The 22539-nt window shown below is 42.9% G+C and overlaps 1 protein-coding gene across 1 annotated transcript in view; it reads right to left on the reverse strand.

Annotated features, from left to right (window-relative positions):
* Positions 1-1193: 1193 nt before the first annotated feature.
* Positions 1194-22539, reverse strand: part of itga1 (integrin, alpha 1) — a 68542-nt gene continuing 47196 nt past the window's right edge. Inside the window, exons 7-30 of the mRNA XM_056290341.1 lie at positions 21335-21483; positions 20831-20981; positions 19370-19544; positions 18593-18666; positions 16396-16543; positions 15657-15802; positions 14765-14908; positions 14425-14676; positions 14170-14300; positions 13252-13427; positions 12945-13090; positions 11915-12025; positions 10148-10224; positions 9771-9897; positions 9602-9682; positions 9411-9487; positions 9133-9222; positions 8744-8846; positions 7457-7573; positions 7264-7365; positions 7069-7173; positions 5927-6022; positions 5692-5805; positions 1194-3756 (exon numbers count right to left, since the gene is read on the reverse strand). Of these exons, the coding sequence (XP_056146316.1) occupies positions 3700-3756; positions 5692-5805; positions 5927-6022; positions 7069-7173; positions 7264-7365; positions 7457-7573; positions 8744-8846; positions 9133-9222; positions 9411-9487; positions 9602-9682; positions 9771-9897; positions 10148-10224; positions 11915-12025; positions 12945-13090; positions 13252-13427; positions 14170-14300; positions 14425-14676; positions 14765-14908; positions 15657-15802; positions 16396-16543; positions 18593-18666; positions 19370-19544; positions 20831-20981; positions 21335-21483 (2949 nt within the window). The 3' untranslated portion in view covers positions 1194-3699. The remainder of the gene's footprint in view (positions 3757-5691; positions 5806-5926; positions 6023-7068; positions 7174-7263; positions 7366-7456; positions 7574-8743; positions 8847-9132; positions 9223-9410; positions 9488-9601; positions 9683-9770; positions 9898-10147; positions 10225-11914; positions 12026-12944; positions 13091-13251; positions 13428-14169; positions 14301-14424; positions 14677-14764; positions 14909-15656; positions 15803-16395; positions 16544-18592; positions 18667-19369; positions 19545-20830; positions 20982-21334; positions 21484-22539) is intronic.

Here is a 22539-nt window from a genome sequence, read left to right on the forward strand (position 1 = left end):
ATGGTAGGGTCAGAATTTGGCGTCAACAACATGAAAGCATGGATCCATCCTGCCTTGTATCAACGGTTCAGGCTGGTGGTGGTGGTGTAATGGTGTGGGGGATATTTTCTTGGCACACTTTGGGCCCCTTAGTACCAATTGAGCATCGTGTCAACGCCACAGCCTACCTGAGTATTGTGGCTGACCATGTCCATCCCTTTATGACCACAGTGTTCCCATCTTCTGATGGCTACTTCCAGCAGGATAACGCGCCATGTCATAAAGCTCGAATCATCTCAGACTGGTTTCTTGAACATGACAATGAGTTCACTGTACTCAAATGGCCTCCACAGTCACCAGATCTCAATCCAACAGAGCACCTTTGGGATGTGGTGGACCGGGAGATTCGCATCATGGATGTGCAGCCGACAAATCTGCAGCAACTGCGTGATGCTATCATGTCAATATGGACCAAACTCTCTGAGGAATGTTTCCAGTACCTTGTTGGATCTATGCCACGAAGGATTAAGGCAGTTCTGAAGGCAAAAGGGGGTCCAACCCGGTACTAGCAAGGTGTACCTAATAAAGTGGCCAGTAGTGTATGTAATGCATTAATGTCTCAACTGGGTATTTATCTTGACAGAATATAGAGTTTAAAAACCGTGGGCGGTCGCTCTAGTAGTTTTTAAGTTCCGGTAATTGTTTGGGACTGTTTCAATGGTTATTTTCAGTTCTTTTTTTTACATTTCACGCTTTATAGACCTTGTTACATTTGTTAGATTAGCAATATGTGTTTTCCGTTTTGTTTTTCAGGTCATATTTTCCCTTTTTTAATTTTGCTATTCAGGTTCAACCATGTCTCTCTGAAGTTTAAATTGTTCACAAATAGTATTATAGCTGATAAAAGGTTAGGTGTTTGGTGTTGACGTTTGTGTCGGGTGTGATCTGGCAATACAAATGTTTTGTTCGGCTTTTTTTTTTGTCATGCTGGCGAAGCAAACTGGACTGAAAAAGATGAGAGAGAGAGAGAGAGAGAGAGAGAGAGAGAGAGAGAGAGAGAGAGAGAGAGAGAGAGAGAGAGAGAGAGAGAGAGAGAGAGAGAGAGAGAGAGAGAGAGAGAGAGCGAGAGAGAGGGAGAGAGAGATATATATAGAGAGAGAGAGCGATGCTTTAGTTTCTCATCTTAAACGACTAATCAGTGATCAGACGATTCTTCATAAAGGCTTTATTTTTTCCACATAAGTTTTACTTTGTTTCTGTGCTGATGAAGAAGCAGTCTGACAAACCAGTGCATTACAATGAAGACTTCACAGCAGTGTGTATATGATCAAGGTGAATCTCACAACTCTCATTGTAGGCCTCATTCTTTTTTTTCGTTTTTTGACTTTTTTTTTCAAAAGACATTAAAGGTAACATCTAATAGATTACAACCAAGACCATTTCTTTCAACGCAAGAGAACAAAGTGAGACTTGTGACCCCACAGTGGTGCATCTTAGCCCAGTGTAGCCATACTATATATTCTCAAAATCACACATTCTGTACATACATTTCATTACATGTGCTTGATTATCAGCATTAGGAAAGGAGAGTCGACGTAAAAATACTCAAAAGAGGACTCCTCTTCTTTCTTCCTTTCCAACAAATATATTGTATATTGATGAGAAAAGAAGGAAGAAAATGAGAGGGTTGAGACCCAGTATCCCCCATATACAATATAATCCTGCTAGTCCTTCATAATATGTAGCTGTGCAAAATATGAAAAACAAAACAAAAAACTGGAAAAAAAAAACAAAAAAAAAACAATGATTAGCTTTCCTAAGGTACTTTGTACCACATATGGAGTGGGTTATTTTTCTTTCTTTTTTATCTCTGTATTTGTACTCTGTGAGATGTACATGCTGTAGCTTGTCTGTATTAAGCCTCTACCGGTGCATTTCACATACTAGAGGGTTATAGTGAAAACTGCTGGTGAATGGTGAGCAATTATCTTAAATGGAAATGTTTTGCAATCTTCCTATGTGAACTCGCAGATTAGAAAGGGCGCAATCACCCTCGCTGTGAAACGTTCAAATCACTTCTGATTAATCTTAAAGCCTTAATATTTCACAACACAAATGGATCTCATTGGTTTCAGCCTTATTTCAAGCTGAGCATCAGTTCACTCAAATAAAAAATATTTTTAAAGGAGCTACAATAATAAAAAGCTGATTTGAGAATAATGGAAACAAACCCATCTTCATATAAATTTTGGGTAGAGTCATAGTTCTGATTTTTATCAAACTATAAGAACAATATTTACATATTTGCACCACTTCTTAAAACTGCAGTAGGCCTAATGGTTTTATTAAGCACTGAAATACTATTTATTTCTCATTCTTGACAATTGTATCACCTGAGCTAAATCATGGTCTCTCTCTTGATGAAAAAAGAAGGAAAAAAAAGGAACAAAAAGATTTTGAATTACACACTAAATTCTAAGGTGTTTTAAATTATAAGAATTATGGAAAACATAACAATATGTACATTTTAAGCTTTACATTTCTGAACATTTACTTACATTTACAGTACAATCAAAATAAAACATTTTAAAGGTGCAGTCTGTTGGCTTTCTGTAGCCCCAGTATCCAAACTGATAATAACAGACATTTTGCACACAAGAGAGGAGCTAAATTTATTCTCTTAGGGATAACCAACTGAAACATATCACAAAATAAAACCACACATACTGCACCTTTATTTATAAAAAAAGAAAATAAAAAATCTTGTGCACACATCAGTGTCTTATGCCAACATTGTGAATTAGGTGTAAGGTGTAATGATATTGCAGGTAGGCTAAAACTTATTAAAAAAAAAAAGCAAACCAAAGAAGGACAAAAATGTGGAAAAAAAATGCCAAAATGTACAGTGTTTCATTACAAAGAATCAAGCATGTAACCTTTAACACAGGATTTTAAACTACAGTAGCAGACAGACTGCTCAAACCCACACATAGTTCACATCTCTCTTAAGCAAGTGGACTACTGGAGAGTGCTGCTGTAATGACACTAAAGCATGTGAGGTGGTTTAAGTGATTTTGGTACTTAATGCTGAAAAACCTGAGACTTTTGCATTATAGCTGTGGTAGATTTAAAAAGCTTTCGTAAGAGATTGTACAACAGCCACGTGCTACTTTGGGTCAACTGATATCTGGCCAAGCTGGTATTGGAGACAGTTATACTCATCATTTCTTGCTCCTCTCTAACTGTCCCTGCTTGACCTGATGTTGAGGTTTGTTTGACTGAAAAAAAAAAACCTGGGTCAAGTAGCATTTACAAACAATTCTTTGTATTTGTCTTGCTTATGTTAGCAGATTGTTGGTGTTTACTACCGATAGTGACTGCCAGAAAGTTCGCTCTGTCAAAGTGGAGAATATGAAGGTCAAATATTTTATCCATGGTTTCCTAGGAGAACTCCACCTATCTGTTACGCAAGGCAGATTAACACAAATTTAAAGTATAGTTGTGAATATCATTTGACTCAGGACTGCATAGACAACAGTAAATAAGAATAACTTTAACGGTTTTTACTGTATGCTGACAGTGAGAAAGCTGTGGGTCCGATGGCATGAACTCTTGTCAGTCCAACTGTCCATTTTTGTCTCTGCTTGTCACCTTGTTTGTGTGACCTGATGACAATCGTTGTTTGCCACGGAGCTGCTTATTGCTGGCTACCTGGGCATCTCAGTCCATCAGGTCCTCCTTCCTGTCCTCCAAAGATTTTCTCTTGAAGAAGCCCATCTAGACAGTCAGAAACACAGTTAAAACCACATCCATCCATCCTTCCATTATCCGAACCGCTTATCCTACTGTGGAAGGAAACCGGAGCCCCCGGAGGAAACTCATGCAGACATGGGGAGAACATGCAAACTCCACACAGAGGACAACCTGGGACGACCCCCAAGGTTGGACTACCCCAGGGCTCGAACCCAGGACCTTCTTGCTATGAGGCAACTGTGCTAACCACTGCACCACCGTGCCGCCCAACCACATACAATAGAAAAAAATAAACCTCTTTAATAGTGTTAAGTGCTCGATTCCCTTATTACAGACCTGTTAGCATTTACCTATCATTGGGCTGGCTCCTTTGTGAAAGGATAATTCCATCTTTTTACAACCTGGGTCTGAATTCAATAGTTTTCACCATCCTGTATAAATGTTTTCATTTTATTTGACTTGCCCCCCCCCCTTTTTCTCCCAATGGTACTTGGCCAATTACCCCACTTTTCCAAGCCGTCCCAGTCGCTGCTCCACCCCCTCTGTCGATCCGGGTAGGGCTGCAGACTACAACATGCCTCTGATACATGTGGAGCCGCCAGCTGCTACTTTTCACCTGACAGTGAGGCATTTCACCAGGGGGACATAGCTCGTGGGAGGATCACACTATAACCTCCAGTTCCCCCTCCCCCCTGAACAGGTGCCCACATCAACCAGAGGAGGCGCTAGTGCAGCGACCAGGACATATACCCACATCCGCCTTCCCACCCGCAGACACGGCCAATTGTGTCTGTAGGGACGCCCGACCAAGCCGGAGGTAACACAGGGATTCGAACCGGCGATCCACTATGCTACCCGGACACCCCATGACTAACCAGTTTTATTGTGGAGATTTTCGATACAGGTTTATGGCTGGACAGAATTATCCTATAGGGAACACAACTGCCAGACACGTTTAAACAAGTCCAATTCAATCCAATTATCTAAACCACATATTTGGAAGTAAAAACTAAAGTGCAATTTAAGTTACTCCCCGAAATGTACAACACTACCATCAATGGTCCATCACATTGCTGAACTACTTCTTGGTTCAACTTGCAGTAGTAATAATTGTTAAATAATAATGATAATTAATGCATTACATTTATATAGCACTTTATCTAGAAACCCAAAGTGCTTCACACTGAAGGGGGTAACTCACTTCAACCACCACCAATGTGTAGCACCCATGTGGGTGATGCATGGCAGCCATTTTGCACCAGAACGCTCACCACACATCAGCTTGAGGTGGAGAGGGAGGAAGCATTGACCAAAATACATGGGGGGGGGGGGGTGATTAGGTGGCCAGATGGCGAGAGACAGATTGGGAATTTTTCCAGGACACCGGGGCCCCCCCTACTCTTTGCCATAAGTGCCATGGGATCTTTAATGACCACAGTGAGTCAGGACCTCAGTTTAATGTCTCATCCAATGGACGGAACCTCCTACAGCACACTGGATTTTTTGTTGTTTATTAGGACAGAGGGAAGAACCCAGCATCCTCAGTGGCTGGGTTCCAGCAACTCCATTTTCACAGGAGGTTTCCCATCCAAGTACTAGCCAAGCCCACACCTGCTTAGCTTCTGTCATTCAGCACAACCAGGGCACATGTTGGTAAGGCTGCCAGCAAATTAACTACCCAGCCAGCACAACTGAGAAGGACAGGTTTACGGTTTGTGTTCAGTTGCCCTCTAAGACACCATTGTAAAGCTCTTTCTAGCAGTTGCCTTGTGTCTTAATCTCCAAACTGAAGCCAGTGAGTAAAATTATATCATAACCAATGTGCACAATAGCAAAAACTAAAAAAATATAACACCCAGGTTGTAAAAAACAGTATCTTAATTTAAAAGCATGCCAAAACAAACAGATCATTCATTACTTTTTTAAAAATGTTGTGCAGTCAGACTTAAGTTTGGTTACCTTCCAGAGAATGAAGATGACCAGTGCTAGGATGAGCAGTCCTAGCAGGATGCTGATAATGATAATCCATATTGGGATTCCTCCTAAAGACTCCTTAGATACTTGGATGTTCACCTGAAAAGCAAATAGACATGAGTGCATACAAGCATGCAAAATTAATGGGGGAACCATTTTTATCAAGGCCATTAAATAAGTCACTATACTGTTCACACAAAAGCAAATCCTTGTGACTCACATTTCTGTTTTTGTTCATGTCGCCCACCATAAAAAGATCGGCGCTCTCAGCCTGCAGAGTGCCATTGACCACCATGTATAAACTGGAAAACTCTGCCTGGAAAAAAAAAATCACAAAATAAAACTCGAAAGCTTACATTTTGTCTTTCATTAGTGTTTTTTCCACTGCACCCTGGGACGTAACTATGTCCAAGTTGGGAACTTCTGTCGTGACCTGAGAGGGTTTGTTTTTGTTTCCATTGCACTAAAACACAGCAATGGTGATGATTATGCAAAGCTAGGGACTGATCTGTTCACTTCTTGTGAGGACTACGTTCAATCAAGAAGCAATGTTGCTAGCTCCCTCCAATGGGTCAGAAAAATTGCACTTCATGATGTGGAACTAAATACAAGTTTTCAAACGATTTCAGACCTGTGATACTAGTAATTAAAATGCTTTGTTAACTTTGGGTGTGACTTGTAGGCTTGGGACAGCACAGTAGAAAAGTGGCTACTTGCAAAATTTAAAGCTTACAAAGTTGAAAGATAACACAATGTGAAGATTTTACACAATACAATGTTTTTTCCTCTTGGCCAACTGTCTGTCTGCCTCCATATCCATTTATTTATCAATATATCACCTAATCAAACCCATACAAAGGCAATGAAAAAATAGGTAAAAGTAAAAGGAACAGGGCGTCCAGGTAGCGTAGCGGTCTATTCCATTGGCTACCAACACAGGGATCAACGGTTCAAATCCCCATGTTACGCTTGGTCAGGCGTCCCTACAGACAAAATTGGCGGTGTCTGTGGGTGCGAAGCAGGATGTGGGTATGTGTCCTGGTCGCTGCACTAGCGCCTCCTCTGGTTGGTCTGGGCACCTGTTCCGTGGGGGAGACTGGGGGGAATAGCGTGATCCTCCCATGCGCTACGTCCCCCTGGCGAAATTCCTCACTTTCAGGTAAAAAGAAGCAGCTGGCGACTCCACATGTATCGGGAGGAGGCATGTGGTAGTCTGCAGCCCTCCCCGGATCGGCAGAGGGGGCGGAGCAGTGACCGGGACAGCTCGGAAGAGTGGGGTAGTTGGCCAAGTACAATTGGGGAGAAAAATGGGGGAAAAAATCAAAAAAAGAAAAAGGAACAATATAAATGGTCTCCCCCTACCTTGATGAAGGTGGGTTTCCACACTCGGAAGGTGACATTAATCTGACTGGACATGACCTCGGGGATAACACAGTAAAAGGATGCACATGGGTGCTGATTGCAGTCCTGTAGAGCAAATCAAATGCAAACACTATCGTCAAACCTCAGATAAAGGTTGCATATCCAGCAAAACAAACCCGAGTGAATATTACTCACCACTAGGAAGACACTCAGTGTTTCTTTTACTGGAGCGGGATTCAAAAGGTTTTCAGGGTTGACATTTTTGGGGTTGATCAGAGTTTCTGCTTCACATTTGACCTATAAGAGGACAAGAAAAGAACAACATAGTAAACTAAAATGGTTGTGTGTGTGTGCGTGTGTGTGCGTGTGTACATCTACATGAGCTCACTAGTGGGCTGGCGGTGACTTGCGTCAGGTACAGTAGGTTGTTCTTCATAGGAGACAGATCAGGATATTTCACCCATAGCTTCAGAGGAGGAGTCACCATGCCTGCTTTCCGCTCCACCTTCAGAAGAGAGGTCTCGCAGTTATTACTTGTTAACCCTGAAATATTTCATTTGAATCTTCCATCCTCTGATAGCTGTCTTTTTTTTTTTTTGAGATATTTTATTGATCCCCATGGGGAAATTACGCTCTGCATTTAACCCATCCTTGCTGTGTAGCTAGGAGCAGTGGGCAGCAGCCGAACAGCACCCGGGGACCAGCTCCAATTCGTCTTGCCGTGCCTCGGTCAGGGGCACAGACGGGAGTATAAACCCTAACATGCATGTCTTTTTTTGATGCTGGGGGAAACCAAAGCACCCGGAGAAAACCCACCGCAGATACGGGGAGAAAATGCTAACGCCACACAGAGGACGACCTGGGATGACCCACAAGGTTGGACAACCCCGGTGTTCGAACCCAGGACCTTCTTGCTGTGAGGCAACAGCTCTAACCACTGTGCCACTGTACCATGTTCTGTTTTACTATACTAGATTCAACACACAGTACCATATCTGTCCAAGAATCAGTCTGTCTTAGTTGGCAAATTTTCATATTACTAAGTATTTGACTTGCTGCAGTGCTCACTATAACCTTTAAACATAACATAAAGAGGGGAAATGTAACGTAAATTAAAGAAGAAAAGACATAGTAATATCAAAAGTAAAAACATAAATATGACTATAATTGCTTGCTCTACGAATATTGGAATACTTCATCTCCGAGTGTGTCAAAATACATATTTTACATTTAGAAAGAAGCAGACAAACTAAAACAACCACAAGCAGAAAAAAACAACAACAAAAAGTCAATTTAAAAATGCTTTAGAATCAAGAACAGAGAATGAAAATTAAAAACAATTTAAGAGCATATAATAAAAGTAAGATATTTCACCAAAGTGATGAATGAGAGACATAACATGTAGAGGATAATTGATCAAATAACAGTGCAAATGAGTATAAAAGGCAGTTAGAGGTGCTAGTGCAGCAACCAGGACACATACCCACAGCTAGCTTCCCACCCGCAGACATGGCCAACTGTGTCTGTAGGGATGCCCGACCAAACCGGCGGTAACACAGGGATTCAAACCGGCGATCCCCGTGTTGGTAGGCAACGGAATAGACCGCTACGCTACCCGGACTTCTATGTTGGAAGTTTTTACCGTCTGTTTGTGTTTTCTGACAGTAGACCTTACCGTGTAGCTAACCTGGACCTCTTCCCCAATCACACTGGTGTGGTTGAAGACACTAGGAAACTGCTCGCCCTCTTTCACTATGATGTGGTTATCCTTAGTGTTCCTAGACGATGCATGAATGAGAACACTAATGAGGTTTTACACTCTGAGACTTGGACCAGGAAACAAGTGTCAATATGGATACCAACGGGCATTTTAGGGAATATAGTACTACAAAATTAAGATCCTCTTCATCCCAAGAAGTTAGCAAGTGTATTTGGCAATAGAGAAGTCCATTTGAAGTAATATATATTTTTAAATGAGCACTTCGGATATGACCGTTTGTAGTGCATGATAATTCTAACAGCTGTTGCTAGTTACACGGTATGAATATGAGTTCAGCCACTTACGCTGAGAAGGTGAGTTGAGCCTCATATTTCACAGGGATTTTAATTTGCACCATGTTGTCCGCTAGGGTCGAGGGCAACTCCTCACTATCACTGTGGAATAGAAAAATGTGAAAACACGTTTGAAAAATTGAAATTTAAGAGTATATTAAGTATTTTTTTCAGTAGAACTGATCCAAGTCCTAATTAAATTTTTACAATGGACTTTTTTAAGCAAATCATTTCCACAATAATCCTTTGCAATGACAGCAACATAACCGTGATAAACCACAATGTCCTACCTTGTTGCAGTCACGTTGATCTGAATCTCCTTCTCAATATGTAATGGGTTTACTTCAAACTTGAGCTTGAATTTATACTGTGAAATTCCGAAATTAAACTCACTTCAGAACATTTCAGTAGATTAAATTACAAAATTGTACTGATTATACATTTTGTGGACCTTATGTGGTGCTTTAAGAGACTCAAATACCTCCAAATTTTTCCCCAAGAAGGGATATCCAACAGCACAGTCTACTTTGGTATGGTTGAGACTGCAGTCCATGGTGTCCGGCTGATGTGGGGGAAAACGGGTATGTATGATCATATATACTGCTGCACAAAATGCATACCTTGGACATCAGACCTGAGACAAGCCTCACCTCTGCTTTAACGTAGTTGATGTTCTGTGTGAAGGTTGTAGTGACCTTGGTGTTGTATGCATTGTCTTTTCTGTTTTTGATGGTGATGGACACATTCATCTTCTCCTTGTTGGATTTGATCACCGTACTGGAGAGGGGAATAAAAATTGTAGGTAGCCAAGGCATTCTCCAAAACAGATATTGATTGTGATTCATGCATTAGTCCACAAGGGCGCAGTCATGCACCATTAATGCCTTTGTCAAGCATAGCCCAACAACCAGGCCCTAATTCCCAGCCTTCCTCACAAATGAGTGGATTATAGTGCATTTATATGATGGATTATATAATTTTGAATATCCAGTGGTATATTGAAGATATATTTGTAAATTATACTAACCTGTTTATGCTAGGCTCTGCTTTGAGAGAGAGATCAGTGATGCACTTTTCGTTAGTCCCACAGTCTACCAGGGGAATCTGAGAGAACCATTATTAAAGAGGTCAAATAAAATAATAAGAGGGGAAATCTGAGGAAACAGGTAAGAACAATGATCCAATGGGCTTCAAAAAAATCTCTGTGCGATCTAGCTATCTATTTATCTATCTATATATGTGAACTCATGTTTCTCTTCAAATTGTGTATATATATATATATATACACACACACACACACACACACACACACACACACGCAGAAGCAGGAGTAAACTGTAGCTATTACTAAATTTATGTTTGCTTTGATAACTAAAAGGGTTCATTTTGGTGACCTAAGTTTCCTTTGTTTTCCCCCATGGTGTTCAACAGTCTCCGGCTTATTCCCAGTCTCAAAGCTGTCCCACTGGACTACTCTCAAAATCAACAGTATCTGCCCCCTCAGGAATGGATAGGGGACCACAATTTCAAAAGGAAAGCTCTGTCTGATGCCTGAAAGCCTCTCTCTCCCTCGTACTCTCTCTCTCTCTCTCTCTGTTTATCTGTGTTTGTGTGTGTGTGTGTGTGTGTGTGTGTGTGTGTGTGTGTGTGTGTGTGTGTGTGTGTGTGCAACAAGGGACAATGCACACTGTTTTTTGTTTCTCTCCATGTGTAAACCTAACTCACTGCAACAACTATCTGGCAACATGGCTGGCTTACTATTATAGCAACTGTGTGTTGGCGATCTGCTCTGGGAACCAGGGGCCTCATTCATCAATCGTTCGTATGCTGGAATTTGTTCCTATACACCCATGGAATTTTTCTCGCTCTCAACATTGTCTGACAAGCAAAGACTGATGGTTATTTGTAATTCCTTCCCCCTAACATCTACTGTCTACAAACGAGCAACCATAAAGGCTTGCAAAGACATCAGTGTTAGCCAACTGGTGTCTAAATTCAGGGGTGACCCAGGTTCAGGGTTACAAAAGTCCATGGGTGTGGGAGGGCGTCCGGGTAGCGTAGCGGTCTATTCATTTGCCTACCAACATGGGGATCGCCGGTTCGAATCCCTGTGTTACCTCTCGCTTGGTCGGGCGTCACTACAGACACAATTGGCTGTGTCTGCAGGTGGGAAGCCGGATATGGGTATGTGTCCTGGTCACTGCACTAGCGCCTCCTTTGTTCAGGGGGGAGGGGGAACTGGGGGGGGGGATACCGTGATCCTCCCATGCGCTGCATCCCCCTGGTGTAACTCCTCACTGTCAGGTGAAAAGAAGCGGAGGAGTATCGGAGGAGGCATGTGGTGGTCTGCAGCCCTCCCCGAATCGGCAGGGGGGGTGCAGCGGCTTGGAAGAGTGGGGTAATTGGCCAAGTACAATTGGGGAGAAAAAGGGGAAAAAAAGAACAAATTTGCATGTACAAATGATTGATGAATGAGGCCCAATATTTCAACTGCTAGTCTTGGAGCAAAAATACAGTTCTGATATATGGAGCACTGAAGGACAGCAGACAGCTGTTACAGATACTAATGCACAGTACTGGAGGTGGTTAGAAGCCATACTCCCTTGATAAGATAGCGCTGTCTCGGACAAAAAGCGCCGGTTGTCACTATTAGGTTACGAGGATAGTAAACAGATTGAGCATGTGTAAGTTGACGTTAAAATCATGGCTGTCACTCTAAATTGGCTAAGTGGTTGTGGGACCAGTAGTCGCAATAGGTTGAAAATGCAGACACTCATTGGTGAAATGGGCTTACGGTCATGTTGATGGAGGTAGGCAGGTTTCCATCTAGAACGGGTCCCTTGTCCTCCTCTGCCAGACCAAACTCTAGAGAGACCATGAGAGGGTCCCTGAAGTCAAGTTTCACCTGTCAAGAAGAAGACAGTGGAGGAGGGAGGTGCAAATGAAAAGGAAGAAAAGCATCTTTTTTTGAAAAAGAAGATGTCGGAAAAAAAATAAACTTTTAAATCTGTGAAATACATAAACAATGATGGATAGAAATAAATCATTACGCTGTTGATACAAAGTATAATCTGTTGATTGTCTTTTGACATGCTGTGGAATATGTCTTACTATCTCTGTTAGCATGCAATTCAAAATGGAGCTGTAATGATCCAATTTGTTTGCTGTGATGGATTGACTAAGATGTGTTATTGGACCACCAAGGGATGTCTTTTAAACCCTGGAATGTCCCAAAATGCAACCACACACACACACACACACACACAGACTTCCTCTCTCTTCTTTGCTTTTTCCCACTCTCAAATTTTCTGACATTCTCTCACACTCCTCTCTCTCTCTCCCGCCCCCTCTCTTCCCCTCTTTCTCTATCTCTCTCTCGTTCTCTCTCTATATCGCTCTCTCTCTTTCTCTCTATCTCTCCTTCTCTCTCTCTATCTCTCCCCCGTCTCTCTCTCTTTCTCTATGTTGTTCTCTCTCTCTTTCTCCCCCCACTCTGTCTCTCTCTGTCTCTGTCTCTGTCTCTCTCTCTCTCTCTGTCTCTCTCTCTAAGTGACTGGAGATAATTTACTTCTCGGATTTGCACAGGGTCATATTCTGTGTGAGGCCTCTAATTGATTTTAATGTTTGTCTGTAAAAAATGTTTTGCAGTAGGCCTGGCTAAAGGCATTATAAGGTTGGCAAAAAGAAGGGGAGTGAAGAATTTGCATACTGAGCTAAAGAAAAAACTCTGGATTTGATTCGATTATGCTGCTGCAATTCCAATTAAATTGCAGAATGGAAACCTAATGGGCCCATGTCTGTACCACAAGGACAAAATTACTCACTGACATCATGAAGGTCTCTGTCACACATAGTGTGTCACTAATGTAAACACGCTTGGTAATCCTACGGTCCGTTTTATCCTCTGGCAGAAGAAACATACCCCTGGCTTTGGCACGCAGAGCATCCAAAATCAGATTATAGCGAATCTCTGCAAAACACAATAGACACAACACACAATCAAGTAAAAGCCACACATTAATTCTGACCACGAGTTAGGGATGGACTCGGCAATTGATATAACACAGTTGTGGACATAAATAGAGGCCATGAAAAATACTGAAACGTTGACGTGCATTTATTTTGTCTCACCTGTGCCAGTGACGGTATTTGAGTCTTGCTTGTCAGATTTAACTGTGTAGCTGAAACACACGTTAGTTTTCACGCACACGCCGTCGCGTCCATTGCGATTACAGGTGAACGTCTGAAGATTGATTTTCATAGGATCAAAGGTCATGTTCGCATGAAGCTCCGCAACATCTCTGGACCTGAGCAGATGAAATACACACAAGCTCATCAGATAGTATATATATATATACACATACATACATACATACATACATACAGGTGTATATGAGAGGGAGAACATGAGTGTGTATATGAAAATTATGAAGAGTTCAGTGTGTGTGTGTGTGTGTGTGTTTGTGTGTGTCTCTGTCTGTCTGTCACTGGAATTAATTTCCCTAACCAGGGGGTAAGGAAATTATCCGTTTTGAATACGAAACAGGGCCTCAACTATCTTGTTTTATCAAGCACTGCTTCAAGCTATGGCCCACAGTCAAGGAGGAACAGCTGCTTATTGCCAAGTGCTATTTAAACACTTCACCTCTGGGGAGATGGTTTTTCACACAGCTTAGCTGAGCCTGTGCCAGTAGAAACTGTGGGAGAGGGTTTGCCTAAAATGTTATATGACTGTGTGGGTTGATCCCCTGAGACGTTGTGGTTTGGAGTCTAGCAGATAAGAGATGTGATGTGGCTTGGTCTCCAGCAGTAGAGAGTTTTTAGCCAGGGGCTTTACCAGAGACCATTAGGAGGTTGCTGGTTTCAATCCTAGTCTGGAGAGATGCACAGCTGTATAAACTAGCCATAGACAATGCCAGATGAAGACAATAACAAAGTTATGTGACATGACATCAGCGCGGACAAGCTCTACTGCTACTAATAGTGTGTGTGGAGCATTATAGTATGTCAGATAGAAAGAGAATGGGACTGGTGGGGGACATGTCTTACCAGAACAATGATGCTCCTCCTAGTCCTCCTATAGTGACGTCAGTGATCCCATCCCCATTCAGATCCATGACACCGTGGATTGACTGACCAAAGAATTTTACCTTCTCGCCATCCCCTCCAGCTGGGATACGCTGAAGATACACCAAGAAAACCCATCAAACCAAACCTATCTAAATATATCTCCATGAATGTCCTGGAGTCAAGCAATTTTACTGTTTCTCCAAACCATGTAGCAGTCAATCTGTTTATTCTTACCTGTACAAATTTTTCTTTCAGCGACCTCTCTGCACCGTGATAGATGTAGACAGCCCCCCGATGGTCATTCTCAAATGGTGCACCAATTGCCACATCATTAAACCCATCTAGATTGAGGTCGGACACTGCCGCAATGGCTGTGCCAAATCGGGCACCACATGGTTCATTCTTATTGGTGCAGCTTGTGGTGTGGGTGGTACAACAGGATTGATTGACAGGTTTTAGAGTGAACTGGTGTTCAAACTGATCCTCCTGACACAGAAAGAGGAAAGGACTGATCTTGGGTTATGAAAAAAAAAATTCAGAGGAACATAATATTTTACTGGACATCCTCTTGTACCTGGTTGAGTTTGTAAACATAGACTTGTCCCTGTTCATCCCTTTCTGCACCCATGTACATAGGGGAGCCCACCAAGAGTAAATCAGTGTAGGAGTCCATATCAACATCAACTGTTTGCAGGACACTGCCAAAGTATGAGCCAATCTATAAGGGCAAAGATGGGTCACAAAGAGGTCATCAACTAATGTTAGGCAAAATACTACAAAATGGCAAAAATACCAAATGTCTAACTACAGTGGCTCTTACTACTATCTACATCAACGGTACCTCTCCTAAATAAATGTGAATCAGGCACTCCATCCATCCATCCATTATCCAAGCTGCTTATCCCAATCGGGGTTGCAGGATGCTTGAGCCTATCCCAGCAGTCATTGGGTGGCAGGCAGGGAGACAACCTAGACAGGACGCCAGTCCATTACAGGGCCGACACATTCACACCTAGGGACAATTTAGTATAGCCAATTCACCTGACCTACATATGTTTGGACTGTGGGAGGAAACCGGAGCACGGGGACGAAACCCATGCAGACACGGGAAGAACATACAAACTCCACACAGAGGATGACCTGGGATGACTACCCGGGGTTTGAACCCAGGACCTTCTTGCTGTGAGGTGACCACGCTAACCACTGCATCACCATGCCGCCTGAATCAGTCCAGTCCACTTTGAATTAACCCTTGTCATCAACTGGGCTCTTTAACATAAATTTAAAAAAAAAAATAGCTTGAAAGCCTAAACCATGAACATTTAGAATGCTTGAACAATTGCCGAGATACAATTTTAACCCATTTTCCTGCTTTATACCGCGGACATTGTCTGTATTTGATAGAGCTCTATATTCTCTATACAATACTCATTAATACCGCACATCTGTAAAGCCGGAGAACTCACCTGTTCTCCTTTCAGTATTTGGGAAATAAAGATATTATTTTTAGCATCCAGACGGTAGATAACAACCCTGCCTGTGTGGTTGTATCGTGGCGCACCCGTGATGTATAGCACTCCATTACGGGTGGATGCTGACTGAACATCATAACCTGCAGAGAATACACACACGTGCATATTGCATTGTTTGCATGTAAAAATCTTGGAAGCGTGCACATGCACTCATACTAATGACCACATTAAACATGCTACCTGTTAGTGGGACATTTTCTGCAGGTAACAGGTGTAAGGTCTGGGGCAAGCTATAAATCAATACCTGACGGTAAGAAGCACACACACAAACCCAAAAAAGATGTGATGGTGTGCCAATAGCTGAGCTTAAAAAGTGCAGGTCTGGACCAGCATGGACTTTTCCTAATGAAATGTTGATTAAATAACATGGTTTTAAGATGCTGTGTCTGTGCTACAAGACATGAAAGTCAACTGGAACAAGATGTCTGCAGAGCCTTTGTGTGACAGAAAGAGAGAGACACATCTTTTCTCACATTTAGATTTACGTATTTCTATAGCAATTATATGTTTAATTTGTGACTTCAAAATTTCTCTTAATCTCCATTACGAGCTGTCCCCCCCCCCTCTCTCTTGCTCTATTTTCAAGTCTTTCTAACACACATAAAGCACACACAGCATTAAACTGATACAGAATTGTGCGTGCATGTTTCGGTGCATGTATGTGTCAACTCACCAGTGTATCCAGCCAGTCTTTCATAGCCTGCCTCAGTCTTTGGATCATAAAACTGGTTCTTCTCAGCAACCATCATTCCTCCAGCTGTTTGCATTATGACTGTCCCGTTCCAGTCATATGCACCCACAGCTCCTAGTATCACACCTCCCTGTGGAAAACAACAAAGGAATATCAGATAAAAGCAGGATGAGAGCGGATGGGAGGTCATTTTTGTGGGCTGAATTTGGGGTGAATTATCATCACTGTCCTCTCAAATGACCCTCGGAGCACAAATGAAGATCATCGAAGAAAACTGACATCGCTTGATAATTTGGTTAAAATTGGCATAGCGTGGGCGTCCGGGTGGCGTGGCGGTCTATTCCGTTGCCTGCCAACACGGGGATCGCGGGTTCGAATTCCCGTGTTACCTCCGGCTTGGTCGGGCATCCCTACAGACACAATTGGCTGTGTCTGCGGGGGGGAAGCCGGATGTGGGTATGTGTCCCGGTTGCTGCATTAGTGCCTCCTCTGGTTGGTCGGAGTACCTGTTCAGGGGGGAGGAGGGACTGGGGGGGAATAGCGTGATCCCCCCATGCGCTATGTCGCCTTGGTGAAACTCTTCACTGTCAGGTGAAAAGAAGCGGCTGGCGACTTCACATGTATCGGAGGAGGCATGTGGTAGTCTGCAGCCCTCCCCGGATCAGCAGAGGGGGTGGAGCAGCGACCGGGATGGCTCGGAAGAGTGGGGTAATTGGCCGGGTACAATTGGGGAGAAAAAGGGGGGAAAATTCAAAAAATAAAATAATAATAATAATTGCATAGCGATTCAAGAATAGGACCATAGCAGCGTCCCCCAAATCGATGGTGTATGGAAGAACTTTCTGCAGAGGAAATGGAGAGCGAGCTATCAGGAAGCAAGGAGGGGGTCAGGAAGTAATGGGGGGGGGGGCTGTCCTTGACAATAACTGAAGTCAAGTGGCTCATTCCCTTTACTCTATGAAATGAAGAACACTGCTGGACAACTCAGTTTGACTTTGTTTGGTTTGGTTCACTTGTTTGAGCCACTACAGTCACACTGCTGCGACTGTATTTACAGCAGTCTAGGTGAATCGGGGTAGTGTTGAACATTAGTCAGGCGCAGGATGAGAGGAACGACAGTGATGGAAAGAGTTCATGTTTGTTCTTTCATAGACGTAAGAAATGCCAAATGAATGAATTTACTATGCAAACGACGAGGAAGCAAAAAAAGCATGGTGGTTTACAAGTGAATGACTGCCTCATCCCCCCCCCCTCACTCTCTCGCTCATGCTGTAGGCATCTAATGTTTGCCTTCCCAAAAAACACAACACAAGACAGATGTACACACACACACACACACACAAACATTCACGCAACTGCACATTCAGACAATCGCATAATCCTGCTAGTCTGAAAACTCCTGACCAGGCCAAACCAGCAAAGGGAAGACGATCAGCCAGAGATAATGCTGTTAGCCCATGACTGAACCGGTAGATTGGTTCAGAAAACATCCATACAAACACACACACACACACACACACACACACACACACACACACACACACACACACACACACACACACACACACACACACACACACACACAAGGGAACAAGGGAGTATAGTACATGTACAAAACATAATTTGTGTGTACACATGCACACAAACAAATAACAAAAATAACAAAAAATAAAATGGTTTTTCTTAAACAAAATTCCAAAAGGCTCATAAATTTTATAATTTTTTTTTCTCCCCAATTGTACTTGGCCAATTACCCCACTCTTCTGAGCCGTCCCAGTCGCTGCTCCACCCCCTCTGCCAATCCGGGGAGGGCTGCAGACTACCACATGCCTCCTCCGATACAAGTGGAGTCGCCAGCTGCTTCTTTTCACCTGACAGTGAGGAGTTTCGTCAGGGGGACATGGCACATGGGAGGATCACGCTATTCCCCCCAGTCTCCCCCACGGAACAGATGCCCAGACCAACCAGAGGAGGCGCTAGTGCAGCGACCAGGACACATACCCACATCCAGCTTCCCACCCACAGACACGGCCAATTGTGTCTGTGGGGATGCCCGACCAAGCCATGTTTTATGTAAAGATGTAGTATATTTAGCTCCATCATTAAACTTGACTCATGCAGTACACTACAGCTATTGTACTCATGCCTTCATTTCTCACAGTTCTTTGGGATTACTTACTTTGGATGTATGTGCACTGAACCCAGCCTGAGACATCTCCATCTCAAATGATGAGGTATGATTGCCAGATGTTGCTGGAGAGGGAAAAGCCCATAATAACGTTATAATTGTGACTTAATTTGATCACTGTAGCTCATTTTTAAAACAATGTTCAGGAAGAGCAAACAAAAGAGAAAGAAAACATCACTGAAAAGAAAAAGGATGGCAAACAAAACCAGACGATTTTGAAGGTGAAACCCGGTAAAAGCTTTCCCAAGAGATATGGGGTATACAACATCAAGGCATGGCATGATTTGTCAAAATCTGCCCCACTGACAAATTAAGCAAAAAAAAGGGGGGGGGGGACTGCAAACTACAGGATTACATTGTCAACCTTACAGTTTACTAATATGATGACTGTTACTTTATCACCGCCACAACTAGAAGTCCAATGTGTTTGCACATGTGTCATCTGTGTGAATGATATTCCAATCGTGAATGTGTCACGGGGGCTTAAATACAGTAAGACCGTTTAAGTGCTGGTCAGCTGAAGAAAGGAAGTATTGGGAAATTTTAATTATTTCTGTCTGATGGTCAAAGGAAGAGACAGTTTCTGAAAAAAGGCTGGAGTTTGGCCGTACTGTACAACAAAATACAGAGCAAGGAACTTTGTGGTACAAATGCAAGATGGACAGTGGGCAGAATTCAGAGGGGTTTTTATGATGACTACCATATGTGAACATTGCATACTCTGAGTGTATGTGTATATGTATTATGTGTGTGTGCACATGGACACACCTTCCAAGGCAAAGATCCTGCTCCCTAGAGCATCTACTATGGTCAGCAGAGCCACCTCATCAGATACATTGAAGAAATGATCTCCTAATGGTTTACTGGAAATTGACTCAATCTCTTTGATGAACTTCTGAACATCCTCTGAACTTTTGTTCTGACGATTGTAGTCTCCCAGAACCTGGAACAAGCACAACAAACTGGCTTAAACTGTATCAGGAACTAATGAATGTGAGTGAGCCACTGAGTGAGTCAGCGAGTAAGAGAGAGAGAGAGCGAGTGGGTGAGTTAGTGACTGAGAAGAGAGTGAAGGAGTGAATGACAGAGTGAGTGAGTGAGTGGGTGAGTATGTGAGAAAGAGAAAGACAGTGAAGGAGTGAATGAGTGAAAAAGAGAGTGAGCAGGTGAGTACGCGAGTGAGAAAGAGAGAGTTAGCGGGTGAGTGAGAGAGCAAGAAAGAGAGAGCGCGTGAGTTAGTGAGTGAGAAGAGAGTGAATGAGATAAAGAGAGGGAGTGAGCAAGAAACAGTGAGTGGGTGAGTATGTGAGAGAGAGAGCGAGTGAAGGAGTGAGTGAGTGAAAGAGAGAGTGAGTGAGAAAGAAAGAGAGTTAGCAGGTGAGTGAGCGAGTGAGAAAGAGAGTAAGCAGGTGAGTGAGTGAGCGAGCGAGAGAGTGAGAGTGAGTGGGTGAGTGAGTGAGAGAGAGTGAGTGAGCGGGTGAGAAAGAAAGTGACTGAGAGAGTGAGCGAGCAAATGAGTGAGTGAGTGAGTGAATGATTGAGCATGTGACTGAGTGAGTGAGTGAGTGAGTGAGTGAGTGAGTGAGTGAGTGAGTGAGTGAGTGAGTGAGTGAGTGAATGAATGTGCAGTTAAATGAATTAACTGAATTCAGCTGTAGTTGTCCAGAGGATAAAGATGTAGAATTGTAACAAGGGCTTCAGATTTTAACTGAGGCGGTTAACCCTAATTGTTGTGGTTTAGTTACTCATTGGCTAACAGTAGGAGATTGTGGTTATCTTGTAAATGTGTGTAACTGAATGAATGTCAAGCTAAGTGTAGCTGATTAAAATGGCAACATCCTCAGCAAAGTGTTTTCATATGCACTAAATATACCAAATATTTCTTAATAGCCAGGCTAAGGTCTAATTTGGGATGAAAAATATATACAGTAATTGTTTCTCAACATCATGATCATAAAATAAAGATTCTCATGATATTCTGGATATCAAATGGAAACAGAACATACATGAACAAAACCCAAAGAGTAAATGGGACAATGTGCCTCAGAGTGCTTTGGTCTTCTAATCTCCATATCCCAACATGTCTTAACCTTGTACATTAAACATATGCTTTACATGTCGGTTGTAACTTGAACAATTCCTGAAAAGGCAGAAAGCCTCTAATGATAATAGAAATTATATCTGTGTAAAGACACTTGCCAAAACAAGATAAAGGCAGCGTCAACTTACAGCAATACCAAACCTCTCAATTTCATCATCCTCACAATCCTTGATGACCTGGTCCAAGTTGTAGAAATCATGGGACTCTCCATCTGTCACAATAACCATGACCTTCTTGACCCCCGGCCGTGCACCACGCTCCTCCATGAAAGCCTCTCTCCTGTTTTGTGAGATTTTTGTGAGAGTCAAACAAAAAAAAAAAAAAAAAACATGAAACCCAAATTGGCAAATTAAATAAATATGCCAGGCTGTGTATAAATAAGCCCTGTGATGGACTGGCGGCCCGTCCAGGGAGTCTCAAACCGCCTACCACCCAATGACTGCTAGGATAGGCTCCAGCATCCCCGCAACCCTGAGTAGGATAAGCGGTTTGGATAATGGATGGATGGATAAATATGCTTGTGTGCGTGTGCGTGTGTGTGTGTGTGTTGCCTGAGTGCAATTCCTTATCAGTTCACAGTTCACCCACTTGCAGTCCTAATGAAGAGTAATGAAAAAATGAAAAATCATTACCTGGCTGTATCAATGCCCAAAGCTGTCATGGTTTTGAATCCAGTCTGCTGAGGCAGGTGTTTCACCTTTTTTAACAGGTCAGGTGTGTTGTCAAACTGGCTCAGGTTGACACGGTGAGTCACATTTTCTCCATATGAAACAATGCCCACCTTAAATTCACACACACACACACACACACACACACACACACACACACACACACACACACACACACACACACACACACACACACACACAACACACACTTTAGTTTCTTTCTCTTCATTCATTCCTCTCTTTCTTCTCTGCTCTGCCAGACATTCTGGTGAGGATGTGGTTGCTCTGGTGGTGCTAATATGACAGGATGCTCTTTATATGACAGACAGAAGACTTTAGCAGCTATGGAAGATGTGACTTAGAACCACTGGGCTCCACAGTTTGGAGGAAAAGTTTCCAACACTCCCCTCTGGAAAACTCTGAACACTAACCAGCCAAATCAATATGCCCATAATAGATCCTGACCGCCGAGTCACAGAGCGATCAAAGACACATGGACGGGAACATGCTTAGTGTGTAATTTAATATAGCAGGTTGACCAAATTACTTAAGCAGTTATCATTATCATACTACTGCTGTGATCATACCAAATGATGACGTTGATTGGTTGAGTTTGTTTTAAGTGAGAAATCTAATAGTAATTCTTATTGCTCTTACTGAGGGAGCCAAGGAAGACATTCACCTTGCTCAGAGGCACTTGATCCAGGTTAAAAAAAAAAATCAGTCAAGTGGAATTTGCCAATCATTTGAGTTTGCAACAAAAATTAATTAAAAAGTATCATCTCAAGTAATCATCTTTTTGGGGGGGGGGGGTTCCCCCTTTTTTCTCCCAAATTGTATTGTAATTACCCCACTCTTCTGAGCCGTCCCGGTCGCTGCTCCACCCCCTCTGCCAATCCGGGGAGGGCATGTCTCTTCCGATACACGTGGAGTCACCAGGAGGATCATGATATTCCCCCCAGCCCCCCCCCCCCGAACAGGCACCCTGACCGACCAGAGGAGGCACTAGTGCAGCGACCAGGACACATACCCACATCCAGCTTCCCACCCTCAAACATGACCAATTGTGTCTGTAGGGACGCCCAACCAAGCCGGAGGTAATACGGGGATTCGAACCGGCAATCCCTGTGTTGCTAGGCAACAGAATAGACCGCCATGCTACCTGGATG

The sequence above is a fragment of the Lampris incognitus genome, chromosome 12, assembly GCF_029633865.1.
Source record: "Lampris incognitus isolate fLamInc1 chromosome 12, fLamInc1.hap2, whole genome shotgun sequence".
NCBI classification, from domain to species: Eukaryota; Metazoa; Chordata; class Actinopteri; order Lampriformes; family Lampridae; genus Lampris; species Lampris incognitus.